Source organism: Ambystoma mexicanum, chromosome 10 (genome assembly GCF_040938575.1).
Source record: "Ambystoma mexicanum isolate Mex_15411 chromosome 10, UKY_AmexF1_1, whole genome shotgun sequence".
NCBI lineage: Eukaryota > Metazoa > Chordata > Amphibia > Caudata > Ambystomatidae > Ambystoma > Ambystoma mexicanum.
Genome location: NC_090932.1, coordinates 889,567,310 through 889,592,218, shown reverse-complemented (window position 1 = coordinate 889,592,218; position 24,909 = coordinate 889,567,310). Strand labels below are relative to the sequence as shown.

The 24,909-nt window shown below is 43.3% G+C and overlaps 1 protein-coding gene across 1 annotated transcript in view; it reads left to right on the top strand.

The window, feature by feature from the left end:
* LOC138493245 (T-kininogen 2-like) overlaps positions 1 to 24,909 on the top strand; it is a 114,499-nt gene that overhangs the window by 68,128 nt on the left and 21,462 nt on the right. Inside the window, exons 8-10 of the mRNA XM_069620379.1 lie at positions 5,173 to 5,274; positions 7,846 to 7,927; positions 16,914 to 17,086. Of these exons, the coding sequence (XP_069476480.1) occupies positions 5,173 to 5,274; positions 7,846 to 7,927; positions 16,914 to 17,086 (357 nt within the window). The remainder of the gene's footprint in view (positions 1 to 5,172; positions 5,275 to 7,845; positions 7,928 to 16,913; positions 17,087 to 24,909) is intronic.

Here is a 24,909-nt window from a genome sequence, read left to right as displayed (position 1 = left end):
GTGTTCTTCTCTACATCTGCAGAGGGGAGGGGAAAAAGGACAAAACTGTTTGGCAGGAAACAGGAGCACTAACCAGCCTCTAGGAAGCTTATTGGACAGGACCTTTAAAGAGCTGGTAGGGCTTGGTCAGGAATGAGTCCTGCAACATAACATTGCATCAGAGAAGCAGATGGGGCTGGGGATGTATCAGTCAAGTGTCAGTAAAAAGGCATAGAAAATGTTATAGGAAAAAACAGGTCTATCGTTTTGGGCTCTTTTTGTCTATGGGTGCAAAGAATGGGAATATGTCAATTGGGATAGTGACTCGTGAAATTGCAGTGTCTATTTAAACCATTTTCAAGTGTATTGAAAGTCTGCATGCAATTGCATTCATATGTTTTTCACACATTTTTTGTCGTAGATTTACCTTTCGGCACTGCATTTTTAAAGCCATCCAGGGTATGATTTGGTTCCAAAAAGTGCAGATTGATAGGTGTGCTGTAACATCATCACTTAAAGTTTTTTCTGTGTTGATTCATCTGCTTATGTAGTTGCTGGTCAGTTCCCCAACAAAGTAGCCCCCATGTGAAACTTCCTGTGGTTTTGTCATCCTGCCCCGTGTGGGCTAACTTGATTGTATCTGAACTGCAGATGTGTGGCCAGGCCAGGCATCTTTTGTCATTGCATGGCTTTGTTCCATTTTGTGTGCGGTGTGTATGTAACTTTCTTCTTATCAGCATTTCTTTGCGATTGGCTGCCGGTCTGAAAGAAAGGAGGGGCATTTCAGGGAAACCCTCACAAAGTCAGTCGTTTTTTTCCAGGATGGTTTGCAGTTCTTGAGCAATCAATGTTGATGAAATCCTCCTTATTTCTACTGGTGAGCAAGAGGACCCTGTAAGCTTCCACAGAAGATTAATTTATTTATTTATTGTGCATTTGTAAGTCGCTTATACATCAAGTAAATTGTGGGGAGGGGACATGGGAACGAAAGACAAATATAATAACAATGAATAAAGAGAGAGGCCTTATGAGCATTCAGAGCAGGCAAGTGCAGAGAGAGAGGGCGTGTGAGGGGGACTGGGAGGGGGGGAGTAAGTGCTAGGAGTGCCACAAAGAAAGTGCCAGGGAAAGGGCTGCAAGCAGCTGTAGATACCTGGCAGATATCTATTGGTAAGAATGGTCAACAGAAAATAATAAGTGCAGGCCTGAGGAAAGGCACAGGCCGGTGGGAGCCAAATGTCAAGTGCTGGGGGTGAGCATAGGCTGAAGGCTATTGGGGGGGCAGGACCCAGAGGGACACTTAAGGGCCCTGTTCCCCCATCTCAGAGACTGTGAGATTTAGCAAGGGAGGGAGAGGAAGAAGGAGGCGGAGGTGAAGAGGGAAGTCTTGAGGAGCTTCTGGAATTTGAGGAGATCCGGCTCAAGAAGGAGAGGAAGGGGGAGACTGTACCAGAGGAGGGAGCCAGGCGAGGAAAGAGATCATCCACCAGCTCGCTGTTCAAAGAAGCGCTTGACACGCACAGAGTCAACCAGGATCCTCCATAGTAACCTCCTGGAATACAGAGAAAAACAGGCAAAAAATCTGGTGCCACTGGTTGTCACATGCAATACAGAGTTGGAATCCCACCACAAGATTGTGCAAGAACCGCAAAACATCCTGGAAGAAGATGAATGACTGTGGGAGGTTTCCCTGAAATGCCCCTCCCTGGTTTCAGATCCAGCCAATCTCAAAGAAATTATAAGAAGCAAGTTACATCTACATTGCACCCAAAATTGAGCTACACTATGCAATGACAAATAATGACTGACCTGTCCACATATCTACAGTTCAGATACAATCAAAATACCCCACATCTGGCTGGATTACAAAATCTCACAATGTTGTGTATCTGATTATGAGTACAAAATGTCTGTTGGAGGGCTACTATTATGGGGAAACGGGCCAGAAACTAAATAAGCGGATGAATATACAAAGACAAAACTTTAAGCAATGAAGTAAGGACACAGCCATCATTCTGCACTTTTTGGAACCAAATCACACCCTGGATGATTTTAAAATGACAGTGCTGAAAGGTAACTGTAGGACAGAAAATGCACAAAAAACATATGAATACAAACGTATCCAGACTTTCAATACGCTTAAAAATGGTTTAAACAGACATCAGAGCTTCATGAGTCACTATCCCGAATGACAATAATAGGGAAATACTCAATTCACAAATTTAAAACTCACGAATCATTACTATGATCCCATTCCTGCCTGTCTCACCAAACACCATGCTCTTGAATTTAGCAAATTCATCGCAAGTCTTGTAAATTCTTCTTTTGCTCAAGGCATGGTTCCAAGAGAGCTTAAAAGATCCTTTCTGACTCCTCTATTAAAGAAACCCTCACTGGATCACAATATACTCATGAATTATTGCCCAATTACAGGTCTCATATGGCTGGTCAAAATCCTTGAAAAGGTTCCTACCTTCCAACTACAGAGATTTCGGGAAGATCATCATCTTAATATATTTCAATCAGGCTTGAGGCCCCACCATGGTACAGTGACAGCCCTTCTTGCTGTGTATGACGACATAATGAGATCAACCGACGAGTGTGACCTCAGTTTGCTGGTCATCCTTGGCCTATCGATGGCATTCGATACAGTCGACTTTGACATACTCAAATCTAGGCTGTCTGAAGTCGCCCAAGTGTTGGATGACTCCTTCCAATGGTTTCTATCTTTTCTATCTGATCGGATAGAACCTATTACTCTACTTGTCTCACTGTTCCCTGTGGTGTTCCACAGGGCTCCTCCCTTTCACCTTTGCTATTCAATATCTATATTCAACCACTATTGAGTATTTTTTTTAAATGTGGTCTATGTTATCCTTCTTAAGCAGATGATACACAAATTTACGCCAGAATCCATAATCTATCAGATTCAATCAAAAGGACATCTGGCTGTGCTCAAGAAATTAAAAACTGGATGTTGGCAAACAGGCTGCAACGTAATCCCATCAAAACAGAGGTTATCCTGTTTGGCCCCAAACACCTTTGGAGGATCGACAACATCTTCACTCTACCCTGCACTATTTGATCTGCCTATTGCCTTCTCACATAAAGTAAACAATCTTGGCTGCATATGGCAGTCCAATCTGACTTGCAATCTGCAGATCATTGAGATGTTAAAGTCCATTTACTAACAGCTCTGAGTCCTGCGGCCTATTCTCCCTCTCATTGCTGAGAAAGATTGATCATTAGTCATTGGGCATTGGTTAACACAAAACTTGATTACTGTAATGCCATTCTCGCTCGGATCCCGGCAACCCAAACCCACCACCTGCAGGTTGCCCAATATGCAGCTGTTAGACTCCTTTTAAACTTGCCTAAAACCGCTTCTGGATCTTACCAACATAGATCACTTCACTGGCTACCAGTACAACAGAGGATCCCTTTTAAGGTCCTCTGTCTTGTTTTTAAGTGTCATCATGGTCTGGTTCCCACGTACATGGCTTCTAAAATCACTCTTTATCACCCAGTACAATTCCTTCACTAGTCTCTCCACAACCTGCTGGTAATACCTACATCTCATTTTTGTAATAGAGGTGATGGATGCTTTTCTGTGCTTGGTCCTCGTGCCTGGAAATCCCTCCTTCCTGTCCTACAGAAGCTTGATTCCTTTCCTTTATTTTGGAAGAAGCTTAAAACCCACCTTTTCCCATAATTGTAAATCATGCGGTTATTTGTTCTCTTCTTTTCAAATAACATCTGCATCCAGATACAGTCTCTGTTCGGCTTTTCTCCTTGGAGGAAATAAGTGCCTTACAAATAAAGATAATTAATTAAAAAAAAATACATATTCCCATTCTTTGCACCCATAGGGAACGAGAGATCAAAACAGATAGACCTGTTTATTTTCTATACCATTTTCTATGGCTCTTTACTGACATTTGACTGACACATCCCCAGTCCCATCTGCTTCTCTGATGCAATGTTATGTTGCTGGACTCATTCCTGCCCAAGCCCCACAGTTTTTTCCTTATCCCCATCCCCTCATCCAGATGTAGAGACAAACACTCTCAACATGGGAGTATACTTTTCCCACCTGTCTTCAAAAGCCAAAGGGCCAAAACATGACTAATGGTTTCCCCTCGCTATTGGCCTTCTGGGAGGACAATACTGAAAATGTGACCAACACCGTGAAAAATGTTCTGAGTACCATTGTCCAACAAGTGACTTGCTGCATTTCCTATGCCAAGCTTAAGCATAGGTGGGCATGGTGGCCAACGTTATGCCCGCAGGAGCTTGCAGCATCCCATGAAATAGTGAGTTGTCAATTTGGGCAATCCTGATACATCTCTTGTCTGTTTGAAACAAATGAAAATGAAACCTTTATTAAAATAATATTCAAGTTTAAATATAAATAAGCGTATGACCATCGTTCCCTGATTGCTCTTAAAGTGATCTTTCCGGTTTAAGCTCATAGACAATTCATGAATATAATGATAATGGGCAGTGGGGTTAGACGTAAAGGCTGGTAACTGCCCGCCAACCCAGGGTAATGCCCTAGTGAAGCAAGTGCTATAACCATGAAAGGTAATTCTTTACCGGCCTGTACTGCCAGGGCCACTGGCCATTATCGTCGTTGCCACCCGCAAGTAAGAAACGTGAATGTAAATGGTTTGAGAAAAACTAAATGACATTTCCTTTAATCAGAGTTTGCTTGCGGGTGAGCGTTCCTCCATTAAAGGAAATTTAACACCAGCAAAGAAGGCCACCAAGGAAACAAGGAAAACGCAGTCAGGCAGTGACCCCTTCTCTCTTTACATGATGGCCATTTGGAGGAAGAGGAGTCTGGCAGTGAGGTAGTGATGGAAGACTTTAAAAAAAAAATTGGGGGGGGGTCTGGCAATCAAGGGTTGAGGGAGAGCTGACAATAGTAGCATGAAAACACTCCGACGGCCCTCCAGGTTTGGACGCCATGTATACATTATAACAGTGAACAATGTCTGTGTTCTGAGCAACCCGACTGGCTGGGACGCCCACTCATTGTGCTTATTTCTATAAAACAGTGAACTCACATTACTCGTCATCAAATACTTCAAATTAAGGGCCATTTTCATAAATATTTAAAGCATTATTATCCCTTTTTTTGCATTGAGCATGTAATAAAATAGGGTCAATTCATGTGCCTGATTCCTGCAGGTGGTGGCTGGAAAAAACTACAACATTGAATTTACGATCAGAGAAACCGATTGTGCCAAGGATAAAGTTCCAGCGTTAAACCCAGATTGCAAAATGCACCAAGTAAGTTGTTTCTACATTGATTGTTTATACTGTAGTTATAATGTTATTCTACCAACAAAGTAATCACAACAGGTTACATTCTACATACTTTTTAATTTTTCGCTTTCAAATTCCCAAAAATAATATGGTGAATGCTGAACATTCTACAGGCCAGGACGCATGCCTGTACCACTCTTGCACAGCCTTTGACAGTCAATATATTGGTCGGTTGTTTTAATACACTTTTTTTTGTAAAACCTGAAGCAAAGGTAAGTGTATTACTTGGTATCGAATCAGATAGTATGAGGCTTGATTAGAAGCAAAATGCAGATACTGAAATGTGCCGTGCTTTTCCAGCACACACACAAAGATTCATGAAATGACATGGGGTTTTTTCTGCTTGGACAGTTGGCTCTGGCTTGGGCCTACACAGGCGCTTTGGAGGGCATGGCAATGCCACCCACCCAATTATGCAATATGGCCATGCAAAATGCACGTGTACAGGAAAACAGGATTGCCCCTGCATTCCTGCGCTTCCTGATCAGGGTGTCCAGACGAGGGTTGTACCAAAAAGCATATCCAGTATGCGGCCGAATACTGGCGCGACCTCCAGACAATATCTTGCAATTTTCAATGCCATCCGCGATTTAACCCATCCCTTTCCCTTTTGCAGAGGTTTGAGTAAAATAATAAAATGTTGCAGGGAAAATAGAAACCAACGGGACTGAACTCCCCTGCATGTCTTTGAAATGACCCTTGGTTTTAGGAGGCACAATCAGCAAATTGCATGAATGCAGTCGGCATCAAAATGTGCATGCATGAATTTGTGACGTGAAACATATCAAGGACATAAAAGTCAAATTCTCATATCATATGGTTCAAAGTTAATACAATTGATAGATTTAAGGATAGACAGAACATGGAGAGGGAGGGGCAGATGTGTTGGCTCTGGGAAGCATCATCTCTTCATGTGACATATCAATGTGGCCAGGATGTGCCGCTCTTGCACACATGTCGTTTGTATGCACAGGCTTTGTTATCCGAGCATGTGGATGTGTTTATATGTGAGTGGAATCCAGGAGACACTCCCATGTGAGCCCCTCTCACTCGACTCACCCGTTTAGTATAACAAGCATGTAATCCCTTATCATTTTAATCATTGGTTTATCACATTTCCACCTGAACTCAATCCTTAAATGATAGCTTTTTTATAGCCTTTATGAAATTATTTACCTATTTATTAGAAATTTCCAGGCAACCTCACTCATTCTGAAATGACAAAGGATTGGGTCTCTAGGAGGTTATGTTGCCCAAAGTGCCGCCCAAAAGCATTGCAGCATGGTGCGGTAATTCCATTTTACGTCATGTTGGAATGAGTTGCTTCTATTTTTTTTGAAAAAATAAAAATACCACAGGTCTCCTTCTCCTCAAGGTCCGAATTGCACAGAAGGGTCCACCAATGTACGTGCTTACGTGCACTGCACGGCCCGCCATGCAATTTTATATAATTTCAGATAAGAATATAGAAGTAACACATAAATCCAGGTGTCACCATAGCAACCTTCACTGAAAGGAACTGTCAATTCTGACAGTAAATCTACCATTACTGCCACTTGGTCCGGCATATTTGCCGCCAGAATACAAATGGTGGCGTTAGTTCCCATTCATTTGGAGTCCATAAGACTCCATTGGGGATTTTGGTGGAATTACTACAGCAGTAATTCTGCTAGTGGTAATTCCACTGATTTTGCCGATTTTTGGTGGAAAGTAGGAGGATTTACTACGAGCATGAGGCTGGAGGTAAATCTCGCACCCAGGGTCAAACTGGTAGTATGGCAGAGCAGGAAAAGTGGTGGTAATTCCGTTAGCTCCACTTTTCTCCTGCACCGCCATACTCGTAATGAGCCCCATGTCTCCCGCCAAGTACAGATGGGTGGAGGCATTGAACATGAATCCTATAGGAAGTCCATCAGTTACAAACATGAAAACCACAGGCCTGCTTGAATTCATGCAATTTTTCACAGGTGGGAATAATGTTGTTCTGTGCCCCTACTCCACCTCAAAGAATTATGAAACTCACCCGAAGTGATAAAACAGGTTGACAATCATGTACATTACTTTTACACTTGGTTTTTACTCCTGGTTTAATGCACTGGGGGAAAAGGACCCTTGATAGGCTTTTTGATAATTCTATGTGACAACGTTATTTCTACATGTACTATTATTTCATATGTCAGCCTTGATAACGACTTGATTGTCAAAACACGTGTCGGCTGAAACCTTTATATAATAAATACGTTGTACACATGGACTCTGAACGTCTATACATGACTATAACTATAATTTACTCAATATAGTCCAATTCAATTAATCTAAGGAAGAGCACGTTCTTTGTAGGTCATTTATCTTTAAACCTGACCCTTTATATGTGTAAATATGAAATATGAAAGCGGGTATTCCAACCAGGAGCAACGCTGTGTGGATGTGTTGCAGATTCTGCTGTCTGCCTTCTTTATGGCCAAACCTAAAGCTCGCTGTGCATATTGATGTTTGTGTATTTCATAGTAAGATTCATGTTGTATTTGTCAACAGCTTTCAGGTACCTGCAAGGCTGAAGTGCACATTTCTCTGAAGGGCGAAATTGCGGAAATTAAGCAAGACTGCCAGCTCCAAGGTAAGATGCGCTCTCAGATGTGCAAATGAAGGAGTCTCTCTGATGATCCATTTCTACTGAAACTGGCGAATCAGATTGATAATTCTAGAAATGTATTTCTGTTCGCTCTAGGCTTAGGTATTCAGGGATGTGGTGATGCACGTGCTCCAAATACAACCAAATCAGCACTTGACTAGAGTTGGAACTTTTAATGTTGCTTCATAAAACATTGAGTGGAATTAAACTAGATCTTTTCAGAATCCTAGTGCTTGAATTCATGGATGCTCAATTAGCAGGAGCCGGGCACCAATGGAATGGAGCGGCTTTTTCTGGGTGCCATTGTCAAATGCAAATGTACTTACATATATATGTGCTGCACCTGTGGACTAGGGCATAGTATGTTCACGCTCCCTAGATATTTTGCAGTTCAAAACATCTGGATTGCTAAAGGCTGAACACCCCTGGCCAAATTTCACCATAAAATAAAGCGCAACCAAATCTGGTGCAACCAGAAAATGTATACAAAAAAGTGCATTTTTTATTTGTTAAGAAAAACGATTGTTCCCAGCTGACTGTCTTATTCATTGGTGACACTTTATTGAAACAAATTTCTGAATATCATGAGGGTCCAATGAAGGAAACCAATAGGACTCCAGCCCCCCTTTTCCCACCCTCACACCAATTCAACTCACTTCAAAAGCATCAGATATGTTCTGTCCGCTACATGAATAGAAGAAGAAAAATACACCATAGTTTGGAAAGGTTTTCTTCCTAAAAAAGATTTCTATACACTTTCATTCTACTTGACTTGAGGCTCATCTGACTTTTCGAAAAAAATGTTTTAGGAGTCGGCGAAATCCGGAGCTTTATTCTCGTTAAGTGAGCTGCTGTAGAAGGCAACAATATTCATTCTACAAAAGAGTGTGGTAGGGATCCACTCACTTAGTCAGTCTTAACCATTAATTGCACGTTTTTGTTTCCACACAGTGAACGTTTATTGAGCAACTCTCAAGTATAATACAACCTGCCAACGTGCCATTGGGAACGTAAATAGAGTAAGGACTCAATTCACCTACTTAATTTTAAGTAGGTTCAATAGATCACAACAATAATACAATTTTTGTAGTCTTTTCTTAAAATTGGGGTTCCCCATATCTTTCCACCCCTGCATCCCTGTCTATATTTATACATTCAGCACAGTCCCAGTATGTGACCAGGAGTCAGACACACACCCGGCCACATGTACACAATTGCCAGGTAACATTTGTCCACTGAACTTGTTATCGGTTCACAGTCATTAGCGATTCAGTCACTGAGCATTTGAGAGTCACTCTTCATCCTGATATCCATCTATCTTTGAGTAAACTGTTGTCCTTATGTCTGGTGTTCGATCTTCCTTACCCCTTTCCATTGACTGTCTGCAGTCCCCACTGTGGCTTCAGGTGACACCCCGGCCTTAGACACTCCCCCCATGTTGAGTCATCTGTTGTGCTGGAGGTCCACTGGTATGGCGGATCAATTGGCTGAGTTGGCTACTTTCTGGAGTATTTTACGATGCCTTCTGCTTCCCCCTCTTTTGGTAATTTTGTTTAGTATGACATTGGGTTTCACTGGGCTGACTGGTATTCTTGTTTTTTTCAGCTATCTCCCAGACTGTTGTGGTCTGGATCCCGATAGGCCACCCTGGACTTCTTTCTGTACATTCTTCACCATGGTTCTTTATCACTCCATCAATTGCCTCTTTTTTTCCCTTGCTTTATGTTCCCTTTTTCGTGTTTTTAGTTGTGTTTTTTGCTTTCTCTATCTTTAAAACAATAAAGAAACAATAAACAAAAAATGATACATACTGGGAAGAACTTGAAGACAGTACTGCCCCCCTCACATGCTGATCTTGACAATACATTCAATTTTTTAACTTCAATTGTGTTTACCCCTTCCATTAGACTCACCAAACCAATAGCAGACATCACAGCCTGTTGTGCAATCCTCTTGCATACCTTCCAAGTTCTGGTCAGTCCTTCTCATGTCCACATCGTCACCAGTTAAATGTGGAGAAATTTTACTGGAACCACAGACGCTCCCAGAAGGCAGAATGACTTCAATGTATACAATAGACTGTAGAGCTAGGGCTTTCCATTAAGCTTCACACCTTCTTTCACACCTTCTTTCCAACAGCTAGCTCATCCCACTCATTCTTGAATACTCAGGAGAGCATTCCAGATTTCTCATTAGTACCCGGCGAGGGCGCAATCAGAATAAAAGAGCCATTCTGATTGGCCCTCGCCAAGTCGTTACCAGGCCGGGAATCCCTCCGTTGGGATTCCACGGCCTTTGTCCCCGGCGGGGGGCATGGCAGCCCCTCAGCCAATGAGGAGGCTCGAAGCAGGGCCTTCCCCGCTCCGAGCCTCCCCAAGGCTGAGAGGCTACCTTCGCCCCCCCAGGGACAGAGGTAAGGCTTTTTTTTCCTTCCCTCCCTCCTCCCACCTCCCTGCCCTCCCCACCCCACTTACCTTCTATGCCTTGGTCCCCGGCGGGGGACGATGAAAGCCTCCAGCCGTGTGAAGACTCGGAGTGGGGCCATCCCTGCTCCGAGCCTCCATAGGGCTGGAGACTTCCATCGTCCCCCGCCAGGGACCCAGGTAAGTTTTATTGTTTTTTATATTTTTTTTCCCTTTCCCCTCCCTTCCGCCCTCCCAACCCCACTTACCTTCTTTTTTTTCGGGAGCAGACGCACTGGAAACACTCCGTTTTCCCTTTCCATGGCGGCCATTTTCTTTGACGTCTTTTTTCTTTCCCCGAAACTCCGCAGCGTTTCGGGAAAAAAAAAATCTTTTAGTGCCCTGGTCACGCAGTTTTGCAGGCCGGGGTACTAATAGCTATATGCCCCTCGCGGAGGGGGCATTACCTGAGTCGGTAATGCCCCCGCCACTCGGGGCATATTACTTAATTCTGCATGCCACAAAGAGAAATGTCAAGAACATGCTGTGAACTTAAAACAAACATAACACGTGTCAACACCAGCATTCGTGGGTGTATTCTAAGGAACACTGACCATCAGTAGTTAAAATCTGTGAAACAACAGCTAGCCTTGTCTCACAAGCTATTCTTTTACATAAACATGTTTTACTACTGTGTTTTTACTCATCAATAGTATCTCATTATTTATTAATACCCAGGGAAAATGTGCTTGAGGAGTTGTGAGCAACTCTTGACTGATGCCTTGTCAGTTGTTTGTCTCAGTCTTGCTGAAGTTATCATCATCTGATGACCTCAGCATGTAAAACCGATCCTTCTCATAAATGTATAGAGGAACTAAGCAGCTCTAGTTAACATTTCTTCAACTGGGTAGTGGGAGTGGGGTCCACCTATATAGAGGACCCTCCTTAGCACATATAGTGCATATCAACTGACACTCAATCTCAGTCACATGCAATCTACCAGACCCATATATTTTTCTATAGGAGAATGGTTACCCCTCCCTTAGTTGAAAGAGTAAAGGAATTACTCACACCATCTAAATGTTATCGCTGTTTGCTATTACTAATACATACAGCTCAATAGAGAGTGAAGACCACAGGATCTCATGTCGCTTATTTACGATGTACACAGAACGCCTTAGGAATCGGCTAAACCAGAACCATGTAAAATGGACAATCATTCAAAACAATTAATTATTACACTTCAAATGGACAATCATTCAAAAAACTATTAATTATTACACTTCACTGCATACAACAAATTACACAAAGGTGTGTGACTGGGGGTGAGTATACTGTGATATACATGATGATTCTAGACACCAATTGCACAGCGCTAAAATGGCAACCACTAGCAATTGCACAATTGTGATCCTAATTTCACATCAAATGTCTCTTGCTACACATAGGGCCTCATTACGAGTATGGAGGCAGCCATGCCCTTAATAAGGGCATGGCTGCCTCCATACAGGGTTCCTCCAATGAGGATTTACCGGGCTATTCCAACCAAGGAGGACCCGAAAAGTCCTTATTGGAAAAACCCATCCCCATTCCCATTTGAGCCCCCATAGGGCTCAATGGGGATGGAGCTAATAACGGGCCCGTTTATAACAGGCCCGTTATTAGCTCCTTGGTCCCCTCGCAGGGCCCAGAAAGGACGTCTGGTTTTACCAGACGTCTGTTCCGGGTCCCGCAAGGGAACCTCGTAATTGCGCATCCCGTAATGAACGGTGCCAGTCCCGTACCGGCACCCTTCATTACGGGAGCGCAAGCCTCGCAATGAGGCCCATAGAGTTTGTGGAAGTGCAGTTGTAAAATACTGTGCTATTATTCAGTGTCTAGATTCACTTTAGGAGCACAAAATAAGAAAACCCTGATATTCAGCTTTCTTTCTCAAGTCGTCTACATGTGTTTCGTTTTTTTTTCGCATGATACACTGTACCCTCGTGTTCACGATGTAGATATTATGGAGCCATCTTCAGGACATATAACTCTTTCTAATACAGGACAAATCAGATGACCACCTCACTGTTCACATGACCTACAATATAAAATGTACTATTGGTTTTACATCATGGTTGGACATCTCTCTTATACATATTATTAATGGTCTATTCTGCAATTATGGCAAATAAAAAATTGTGTAATACCTTCCATTAAGGTAGGTAACATGGGAAGTTCATAGGGCTGTGATTTCCAGTCAGAATACTTGATTAGCCCAATTTCTTCTTGCAGGACTGATAGCTTCCCTCTACACAGGGACAAACCCAAACTAAATGTATGTTGTTTCTCCTACATTCTAAATATAAAATCATAGTATACACATGTGTGTTATACGTTTGCCTACCCAGAGTCTTTGCTTGTTTTCCTGGGAGGTCAGGTGTGCAGTACTTAGATGTGTTCTTAGGTACAGCACATTAACAGGATTGGGTCTATAATGGAAACAACACCAATTCACACATTCTTGCATTGTCCTTCGAAAGGTAACATTTTTTTTTGGTTTGCTTGATGCATCACTCAAGTGAGGGTTTCTGAAGAGTCTATATTCTCTCAGGCAAGTCTGGCATAAATGACTCGCAATATCTGGGGCCTCGTTGGACAACTGATTGTGTCAGAGCAGATGGATAATAGTCTTCCTCAGCTATTCAGGATGGACAAAAAGGGGCATTTTCAACCTTATCTATTTGTACCTAATGAGCGCACAACAGGGGATGGGTCCACCATCAAAACCAGGGCTGCGTTACTTCTATACCCACGCTTACCTAATGCAGTATTCAATCTCTGCGCACAGACACTTGTCTCGTTTTCTGGGATGCAGCAGAAGCAGTCCACGGCAGTAAATGGAATCGCATCTTCCTGGTTTGGTTGTGAAGAAGACGGCAACCAAGCCTCATTATGAAAACGAGGTTAGGGAGTTATGGCCGGGGCCATCTTAACTCATTTGTTTATCAATGTTTCTATGGCGTTCTAACGGGGTAAGAAATTAAGATGATGTGCTAGATCTTATATACACTCATCTATTAGTGTATTAGTGTAACGGCAATCAGGGTCCACTAACATAAAGGTCTGGCATATCATCTTGGTAGTGTGGTTATTGGAGATGCAGTAGCCAGGCCTTGTCATGGAGACGAGGCTTGAAACAGATGGCAGATGCCATTTTGGATTTCAGTTTACATGTGTTACTATAGAGACTAGTACAGCAGCATACGGGGTGTCTAGAGCCCATTATGTCATAACATTGGGCCTGATTGTATATGCCTGAGCCATGGATTTGTGGAACAGATTTCCGAGATGTCAAAAACATTTTTAAAAAACGTTCAAAAACTAGATCACTCACTTAATGCATGCATATTGAGGCAAATAGGTAGGACAACTTTTTTTAAGGAAGAAATTGCCGGGGGCACTTCGAAATTCTATTACCATTGTAAGGTGTTTATTTATAAATAGATCATAAAGAATGGATGCTCGGTTGCATTCACACTCAAAAAGCGGCACTCAAAAATAGGGTTGATTTACACCTGTCATGAGTATGCATATATCATGACCCAGACTATACCGTGGCTGATAGCAATTCCTATCTCGTATGCATAAATAGACCCCATTCAATGGTGGTATTCAAACCATGATTGACTGTGTCCAACTTGAAAATCAATTTTTGCTCAGCTTTTCTGAGTGGTGCATCTCTATCTACACCTCTCAGTGAAGGTTCAATTATTTGGATAATGAACCATAGCAGGTCAGTGGGTTTTTGTTGATTTTGGTTAAAATGGGCTGCCAGGGGTTTATCAGTAACTTTGTTCTTGAGATATGAGCAGTGTTCACATATCCGTTGTCTCACTTCCCATTTTGTTTTTCCAATATACAGTAAATTGCATGGGCACTTGATTCCATATATTGCCCTATTGTTCACTATTGGCTGCAATAATATCTTTGCTCTCCTGCTATATATCAAATGGTTTAGGGTATGTTTATTCAGTGGGAAGCCAGTTAGCTGTATAGCCAGGTCTATATTGAGTTATTTCAGAACACCTGCCAGGGCACTTTTAAAGACTCCCCTCTTTCCAAAATAAACGTGTGCCCTTATATTTTTCTGTTCCAAACACCAAGATTTCACTGCTGCAGCCAACAATGCTTTCCACCAGAACAATAACAATTCATCATAGGGCACCAACATGGTGTGGGACAGCGAAGACACTGTTGACATGATGGGGAGTGCTGGGGACTTGAAGGCAGGTACGTGGGCAGTGCAAGCCTTAAAGGAAGAGGGCAAACGGTGAACGGATAAGGGGTAGCAGCTAATAGAGATCAAATTGATGTGGAAACCTGGCATCTGATGTGTGAAAATAGTCAGTGGGCAGCCTAAGAGTAGAAGGTGGTAATCAGTGGGCAACCTAAGAGGAGATGGTGGTAGTCAGTGGGAAACCTAAGAGTAGGAGGTGGTAGTCAGTGGGCAGCCTAAGAGTAGATGGTGGTAGTCAGCCTAAGAGAAGGTGATAGGGGCAACCTAAGAGTAGAAGGTGGTAGTCAGTGGGCAATCTAAGAGTAGAAGGTGGTAGTCAGCCTAAGAGTAGACAGTAGTAGTCAGTGGGCAACCTAAGCCTAGATGACGGTAGTCAGTGGGCAACCTAAGAGTAGATGGTGGTCCCTCTGGACATAACTGGAGTTGTATGTGTGCCGTTATGGATTAAGATGGATAAAGGGGGCTGGCTAGTGAAGCCAAGCCCTGGGGACCCCTCATCTGGAAGTGTGGGCACCAAAGACCATATGGGCATTGGTGTTGGGAGAATCTGGTTTCTTGGTGAGGATGGGGACTGGTGATTTAATCAAAGGGGGGGGCGTTTGTTGGGTGAGATATTTAGCCAAGCACAGCCACTGGTGATTTGATTGGGATGTGGACACTGTGGGACTAAGGACGGGAAAGTGGGAAATAGAGACCAGATGATGTGGGCATTGGGCACTTTAAAGTCAGGCATTCCGGAACTGACAGAGGAAGGCCACTGAGGCCCAAAAGGCAAGCGTATGGACACCGAGGACCTGATCAAAGGAAGAACTATGGCAATGATTGGTTAAGAGCTGCACTAAGTAACTGACAATATGCAGACGATGGGATGGGCGCTTGTGCTATGTTATGATTGATGGTTGTGTATGATTTTGGGGCATTGTGGGTACTGCTCAAGAGGACACATTGGTGTATTTTGGAAACTGGTTACATAAGATATTCAGGAAGGCATGAGAAGGCAAAGTTTGAGGAGCTATGTGCACAAATGGACCATATTTATTGTGGGACTCAACTGTATTCCATGGGGCAGAGCACCAAAAGGAAAGAAGACTGGAGAAGAGGTGTTCGCTGCGCCAAGGGGAATCTTTGGAATGTACTAACTGTATGGTGAGCATGGGCATGTTGAAGCCATGGCCAAGAAAATGCAGATGACAAGCACTCCTAATTACTTCCCTGGGCTCCCAACATGTGGGAGGAGTTGTATGCTAGAAATCCGAAGTTTCCAAGTTTACAAAAGCTCCCTGAAAAGCGATTCAAAGAAACTCAAATTTTACTGTTTCCTCCTGTCATTTTTACCTAACCCCAGGCAGTGCTTAAGGTCGAAGACTTAGCCGTGGTCAGACCTTTGAGCCTTCCACAGTGTCATGGTGAGCCAAGGCATGTAGAAACCATGTCCAAGAAAACAAAGTGAGCAAAGCCCTTCTACTTACACTCCCAAGCCCCCGAATGGCCACAATCAACCAGGTTCTATAGATGGGAAAGCTGGAAGGAAACATGAACACATTTAACAGAGGGTGGGATTTCAACCGGGGCTTCCTTTGGAGCAGAAGACCCAGTCCATCCTTCCTGTAGGCTCCTGAGTCCTGCAAGGTGATGATTATATTAGTGTGTGAGGCAGGCATCCTCTTAGGCTGAGGATGGGCACTTATGAAAGCTAATTTAAATAATCCTGCCTTTGACTAGCCCTCTCACCCTGGGCTGTAGTTACTGTGTCCTATTAATAGACGGTATCATGCAAATGTTAGGTCAAAACAGGGGTGTATGGTCTAATTACCAGATTAGATGTCCAAGTCTACCCTTCTAGTTTTTCTTTTGGCATATTTAGGGGGTTGCTATCTTGCATTTTATGACGGCTTTGAAGGGGCTTGAAAATTAGTGATTTAAATCAAAACATTATAATGAAACCTCAACATAATATAACATGACCTGATCAGCTAGTATAAAAGAAAACCAACATCACACTCTCCCCTCTTCTCCTGAAAGGAGTGAATGTGTACATACATTAGCATTAAGATAGAATCTAGTTAACGTATACTTAGCTTTGAGAAAACAACACATTGATCCCAGCAGAACAAGACATTACACAACATGTTTCTACAGCTCAAAACCTGACATAGTGTAACGTAGCATAGCAAAGAAGCATAGAACACAGACCACATCCAAAGCCTGCAGGCCTTGTTCAGGGCCTAATTTAGTGCACAGCTTCAAGTCTTAGCTGCATGAATTAGTTTATTTTTTGGTTCTCTTTCAGTACCACCAACTGTGCCTCCTCCAGTTTTACCGTGCCTTGGTTGTCCAATGCCTATCGATGCCAAGAGCCAAGAAGTAACGCACCTTCTGCTTCATGCAATAAACAAGTTCAACTCAGAGAGCAACCATCCTTTCCTTTATAAGGTGGACGACATCGAAGAAGCCACACAGCAGGTTTGTGTTATCTTCTTGCATTCTGTTTTGCTCTGGGTTTGTGGACTGTATGATATGGCATTGGCATTGGCATTTGTAACGCGCCTATACACAAGTGTTTCAAGGCGTGACGAGGCGGGGGGGGGAACAAGGGGAGACAGACAACAATCCTACTAGGCCAGGTGTCATTCAGATCGCGCAAGTGCAAAAGTAGAGGGGACTGGGAAAAGTGCAAGGGGAAGGGGAGAGGGGGAAAAGTGCTGTACATGGTTAGTAGAATACAAGATAAATAATAGGGCCAGCTGGTGGCAAGTGCAAGGAAAGTGCAGTACATGGTTAGTAGAATACAAGATAAATAATAGGGCCAGCTGGTGGCAAGTGCAGGTAAGTGCCGGGAGAAGGGGCTGTAGGATACAGAGACAGTCCCGTAGTGCAGGTAGGCAGTGCAGGGAAGAGTGGCTGGGCCAAGGACCGAGATCGGTGAGTGGCCCAGTAGCAGATTTAGTGCAGGTTCAGTGATTTTAGCAGGGGAGAGAGGGAGACAAAGCAGAGGCAAAGAGGAAGGTTTTGAGGTGCTTCTGGAACTGGAGATGGTTATCCTCAAGTTTCAGGGAGGCAAGAAGGCTGTTCCAGAGGGAGGCCCCTGCTGCGGAGAGAGATCTACCCCCAGCTCGTTGCTTGGAGAAGCGGCTGACCCTGAGGTAGTTGGAGGTGGATGAGCGAAGAGCTCGAGAAGGAAGATATTTCGGAAGAGAGAGTTGAAGGTATTTTGGCCTAAGGGCCCAGAAGGCCTTGTGGACAATGCAGAGGGTTTTGAACTTAATCCTCGCAGCCACTGGGAGCCAGTGTAGTAATTTCAGTCCTGGAGAGATACGGTCCCTGGGCTTGAGGCCAAGGACAAGTCTTGCAGTGCTGTTCTGGATGAGTTGCAAAGGGCGGAGAGTAGAGGCAGGAAGATTTAGATAGAGGCTGTTACAGTAATCCAGCTTCGAGAGAACCAGGGCTCTGGAGACAGTGAGCTTCTGGGGGAAGGAGAGGAAAGGAAGGATACCTCTGAGGAGGTGTAACTGGTAGTGTGACTTCTTAGAGACGTCAGATATGTGAGGAGAGAAAGAGAGTGTGGAGTCGAAGATGACCCCAAGGTTTTTTGCCTTGCAGGTAGGCGCAGGAAGAGGGCCAAGGGAGGCCGGCCAGAGAGCTGGAGGGAAGGAGGGATTGGGTGTGCCGATAAGTAGAATCTCAGTCTTACTGGCATTAAGGCAGAGGTCGTTGGCGGCACACCATTCCTGGACTTGTCTTGTCGATTTAAGAATGTATGCAATAAGGAAAGTATTGGTATATGCAAAGAGCACAAGACCGGCATGTGACACAGTGAACATTTAACCTCAATGTAATTACCTGCACAAACACAGACATTTTACTTTCTTCATCCAAGAATATCCACTCATGTGGAGCAGGCAGTGAGTGTGAATATGCAACTGAGCATTGAAATAGATGATATCTTGAAGCACTTCATTGGACAGTGACATAGTCTTGTGATGACGCCTTGCTGTTGTTTGGTAGTTCACTCTTCTCCCGGACTTCTGCAAGCAGCCACAGCTAACATAGCAGAACTGTCAAGACTGCAGTGTGAAGTTCATTGACTACTGTCCCCATGGCAATCTATGTCTCTTTGTAATGGTGGATTGTGTTTTCTTGGCTAAACTCAGATGTATGTTTCAACTAGCTGGGGTACCAGGCGTTGCAGGTGTCCTTATCAAGTGGTGTCTTGTGTGACGTGGAGGATGTTGCTCTTGTCCTCTGGTCAGCAAGTCGTGCTGCGGTTTGTTGTTGTGTTTCCAAAGCTCTTGATGTTGATTTTTGCTATGCATCAGATGGAGCTTTTCCAAGTGATGTTTGTTTTTTGTGCTGCATCTTTCAGTCACTCAATGGCTTCAGCACATTTGAGAAAATGTCCAAGAAAGATTGATTGATTGTGCTCTCTTCTCGTGAATGAACTTCAGTACACTGTAACCTTGCCATTTCCCATCCTTGGAGTTGTGTGATAAAGAAAATGTAAAATTTCTTTTTTTTATTCCCTTTAGAAATGCTTTAATAAGCACTTTTGAACTGTATACAGTAGTAATACATTTCAAAGGAATAACCAACACATTGAACATTTTGCTTCAGACACTTTTCCAAATGTTGCTTCCTTCTAGTACCTACTGTAGTGAATTGGGGTGAGCATCAGTAAATAAGGGTGCCTATGGAATGAATTTTTTGCATCCAAACATAGACTACAATCTTGCGCCAGACAAATGAGGAATCCATGCAAAATTTGGTAGCAGTGGGTTCAACAGTGTGGATTTGTATAGCCGGACAAACATACAAACACACATCTAAAATTTGTTTTGCATATAAGATTTTTGCATCCAAACATAGACTATGATCTGGACCCTACCAGCAGATTTTTCACTGAAGCACCAGCACCGTTACTAACGGTGTCGCTGCTTCAGGATTCCCATTCCCGTGGAGTCCTAAGGGACTCCACGGGAATGGGAACTTACTGTTCCTCCACCGTCTGTAATATCCTGCTAGCACTGGGATCTCAGGCAGCAGAAACGGTAAGGCGAGTCTGCCGGTCACCCGCCGGTAGCACCAGCGGGTGACTGGCAGACTCGTAATGAGGGCCATAGTGAAACTTTAGGTCCTACTTCCATCTGGTCCTTGAATTCGGTCCTTGAATCAATCATTAGAGTATATGAAAATATTAAAGACTCAGGTCATCAAAATACTTCTTTACTCATGACTATCATGGATACATTAATTTCTGTGAAGAGAAGCAATTGCCAAAGGTCGGCCAAAGATCCTGTGATGGAGGGCTTGACGTTCGATACAACAATCCCGGTTGCTCCTTTGGACGACTATCTGAGTGCATTATTACCTATTTATTCATCCAATCCAAGATAAAGTGCTTCTCCAAATTTGTTTTGTTGTTCTAGAGGCTCCAAGAACTTTCCTTGTAATGAAGTCAACAAAAAGATCTTACTTTCCTCTGACTCTGATATAATATCTGCTGGTCAGAGAAAACAGAATAAAGGGAAAAATAAACAGCTAACAAAAAAGACATAAAAACAAATGGAAATTGAAATAAAAGGAAATCTTTGACAAAATGTCTTTGTTCACTGCCTGTTGACAAAGCAATAATAGATCTCAACACACAAATGAATAAAGAGGTGGAAGACATGGTAGGGGAATCCACTGCCACAACGAAGCCTCTAAAAAAAAAAGAAAAAAAGTCCAATACAAAAACTGCTAAATGGATGATGACCAAATGTCTAATTCCTCAGGAGAACAATGACTTGGTTGCTCTTAAGGACTATGGAGTAGAACCATGGGACAATATTGTTAGGTCTCGACCTGACGAACATTGTGATATATTAACAGCTACCCAGTCCGTTGGCTCAGAAAACTTGGCTAAATCGGTTTTAGGGGAGAGGGTCATACCTTTACACTCTATTCCCGCATCATCATGTGAAGTGCAAGACCAACTACATTACAATGAAAGTCTCATAGGTTTTGAGAACATTTTGGAGATAAATGGAACTGTTTACTTCCATCAATCTAAATTGCTTCATATATTTTCAAAATCCAGCTCTTGGTCTTCTTCATTCTGGAGACATTTACATCATTGAAATACCAGATTACGGTGACGATAGATTGGTGGACCACTTTTACTCACACCTCGTAGCATGTGTAGTTTGGGATCAAATTGATGCTCATAAGTCAATGGGTTTCGGTCTGCACAGGCTGAGAGATCCAGTCCATAACTCGTCTTTTCTTTCAAACGATAAGCACCAAACCCGAAATCTTCAGCAGATTGGTACTCGATGAACTGAGTTGAGAAATGAAGCTTCTAATATTTGTAATTTTCCAGGTGGCATGGCTAATTTACAGCAAGGTTGGTCCTGGTTAGCAGAAGAAATTAGCAAACATACCATCCTTAGAGGACCCAAGAGCTATCTTTAGTAAAAAATAGTTGAGATTTTTGTCATGGAATAACTGTGGTTTCACGAACATTGTTAATGCAACAAAACAAGAGTCTATTTTTTAGCATTTGATATATTGCTATTCCAGGAGACCATGGTGTTAACTCCACTTATCCTGGACGTTATCATATGTTATCATATGTTTACAATAGATGCTAAAAGAGGTGTTTATGGTTGTCCCTCAGGTGGTCTGGCCATAGCCGTGGCTATTAATATAAAAGCACAGCCCTACTTAATTCAAACATACAATGAAGGATTATTAGCCCTAGTGCTGGAATTTGAGTGTAGTCCCGAAGACGTGTTGCTAATAGACCTGTAGATCTATACTGGAACCCTCAGAAATAAAAAAGTGATGACATCCATGACATCCATGATACAATTGATGCTTTAATGGGTTCTTGGTTGGGAGATGGGCCTCCTCATAACATTATTGTATGTGGCAACTTCAATTCCACTTGTGCGGATAATCTGTTAACGAGTGATGAATTTTCTAGTTCCAGATTTTCTCATGGATTAGACAAGGGTAGGTTGGGAGAACTTGTCCATTTTAGTTTTCGATTGGTCTTGAATCAAATGATAATGTTTTTACCTGGACTACAGGGATTGATTTTTTCTGGATAGACCCTATTTTCATTTTGGGAAATTTATTGGGAACCTGTTCACACATATCTATTGACAATGGGAGTTTTAGTGGCCATGTTCATGATAGCATTTGATGTCAACATGCAGGTTGAGTTACTGGAGGTTTCTTATCCTTTGGCACTAAATGAAACTAATAAGAGGGGCTGCAGTGTCAACTGGAACCAACGTCTTTTGAAATCATTTACCCAACTATTGAATGATTTAAATAATGTAAATTGTTTTGATAATTTTTTGGGATTATTTGGGGTAGAATCTGTCAATGAAACGGTTACCAGGTGTTTGCAACAGTTATCTGGCAAAAACATCTTTTATGCTGCTAGAATTTACTCTCATACATTTGACATAAGGATAGCCAAAGTCAAAAGAGAGAAGCGTGCCCAAATTAGGCATTTGGTTGGTGAATGTCTTGCCCCAGCATCTTTTATCATTGCAAAGAAAGTTAATTACCAATGGCAGTCAAAACACCTTATGTTATCTTGGGAGTTTAAACTGCACTAGATTTTGGAAATGGACTAATTCAATTTTAGAGAAAGATTCCCAGTGGATGCCTCTGTTATAGATGAGAATAAATGGATGACCTACTATGAGGAGATGTATGCAAAATAATCCAATTCAACTGTTACTGCAATACCAAATGTTGCCTCTGAATTACTTCTATACAATACTCTGGATGTCCAGGCTATTAAGGACATCATTTGTGATATTAAGCCATCCAGGGCTGCAGGTCTGGATTTGTTGACACCTATACCATTAAAGACTGCCCCTGAATTGTGGTCTAAAATCCTTTGTCATCGTGTGTTCTAAAATCCCATTCCGCTTGCCGGTAGCAATTAGGAAACAACAGTGGCTCTCCTCCTTATACCTGCAAAACTCAGTTGAGCCATTTGTTTTTGGGTGAGCTTGGATCAACAAAAATGGCTGCCACCTGAGGCAAGCACAGGAGTGCCTGCCCTACCTCCTCATCGACCTCATTGATTGGCCATCATTCCATTCATCATTGCCCAATCAATGGAGCTGTCAGGCAAACGCCGGCCCCCTCCAAGGCCCACACTAGGTCCATGGCCCGCCTCTCTCTCCATTCCGCTTGCCGCCAGCCATTAGGAAACAACAGCAAGTCTCCTCATCAGCACGAGGATGCAGGAGCAGCGCTCTTATCTGCATTCGCGAGATAAGCCCTTGGTGGGCATTGTGTACCTGCAAGTGCTTCCGCATTGATTCTGTGTGGCGAGTGCTCTTCACTATTGCAAATTGCCTGGTCTGCCCAGTATGAAAAGCGGCAGTGCCACATTGCCGAAATCTACTCACTGGTCATGTTATACCCGCAAAACTCAGTTGGGCCATTTGTGTTTGGGTGAGCTCTGATCAACAAACATGGCTGCTGCCTGAGGTAAGCATAGGAGTGCCTGCCCTACCTCCCCATCAGCCACATCAATTGCCCATCATTCTATTCATCATTGCCCAATCATGGGAGCTGGCAGGCGAACGCCGGCCCCCTTCAAGGCCCACACTAGACCCCTGGCCCGCCTCTCTCTCCATTCAGCTTGTCGTCAGCGTTAGGAAACAACAGTGGCTCTGCTCATCAGCACGCTCTTATCTGCATTGACAAGGTAATGCCTGATGGGCATTGTGTGCCTGCAAGCGCTTCTGTACTGATTCTGTGCGGCAAGCACTCTTCACTATTGCAAATTGCCTGTTCTGCCTAATATTAAAAGTGTCAGCGCCATAAAGCAAAATCGACTCGCTGGCCGTGTTACACCCACAAAACAAAATTGGCCCATTTGTTTTGGGGCGGGCTCTGATCAACAAAGATGGCCGCTGCCATTCATCATTGCCCAATCACGGGGGGTGGAAAGCGAACATCAGCCCCCTCCAAGGCCCACACTAAGGCTCCTGTCTGGCCATGTCCGTGCTGGATGGCACCCCTCTCCAAGCCGCTACTACATCATGCTGCCTCCAGGCAATGCTCCTATAAAAGAACATTAAACTGTCAATGAACTCTACATGCTCCAACCATGAAAATGTCTGCTTTAGCAATGCACCCATAAGCAACCTGGATCACTTTGGTCTGGCCCCCACACCTCCCTTAGACCCTCTACCAATGACTGCTTGGTTGTTTCATGCCTCCTATTCCCCTCTAGCTTAACTGTCAATTTTAATTTCTGTGACATCTGAAATATGTTTCTTTTCTGGATGCTTTTCTGTTTCTTAATGCCTTGTTAACATTTAAATTTAAGTGTGCTTTGCATCTGTACATCCTCCATTTTGTGCTGCATTGTTGTGCTTTTGGAATAATTCGAATGTAGGTGTGCTTTACATCTGTAAATCCTCCATTCTGTGCTGCATTGTTGTGCTTTTCGAATAATTTGAATTTAGGTGTGCATTACATCTGTGCAGCCTCCTGCCTCAACTGACTGCTAGGCCGCCTGGTGAATTTGCTTGTGCATTGTGAAGCCTCTCCATATGTCCCTCTTTGATCCACCTCAATGGCACTCTCCATCTCCCCCATCTATACTAACTATTTTTCTATCTTCTATCCATCCTCTCTCACAAAGTCAGGAGGAAACCAGTTTAAAATGTCTTGGCTTCTTTCCTGTAGTAGCCCTAACATAGGTGTCAGCAATAGGTAGACCTATGCTAGTGCTACTTCCAGACAGACTCTAACTGGTATCCTCTTCTCAGTCCCTTCTACAGACCTATGGACCTCTCATCTGATCTCTACTCTCTCCCCTTTTTCCTCTTCACTCATTAATGGCAGCACTAGATGGGAAATACTCTTGGCACACTTTTCATCCTCTAGGTGCATCATTAACGTCCATTACAATGTCACTGTCATGGCCCAGGGTCCTCAACCCAAACTTTTTCTCTTCCGCTGGTGCCTGCCAGCCCTCATCAACTTCCTACCTTCTTCTGCTACTCCTCCTTCATCTCTCTCTGCACCTCCTTCACCACCTCCGATTGGTGTACCACCCCCCTGTAACCCTCGTCAGAAAATCTTTAAAGGTGGTGATCTGCTACACTTAGCCACTCTGAATGCTCGATCTGCTGTCAAACATTCTTCTGATATCTGCCTCCTTCTTGAAGACTTTGATCTCAACGTCCTTGCTCTCATTGAGACGTGGTTAAGTGCCAGCTGTGTCACTGCTTTTCTCTTCTTCCTCACTGACGGCTACAAGA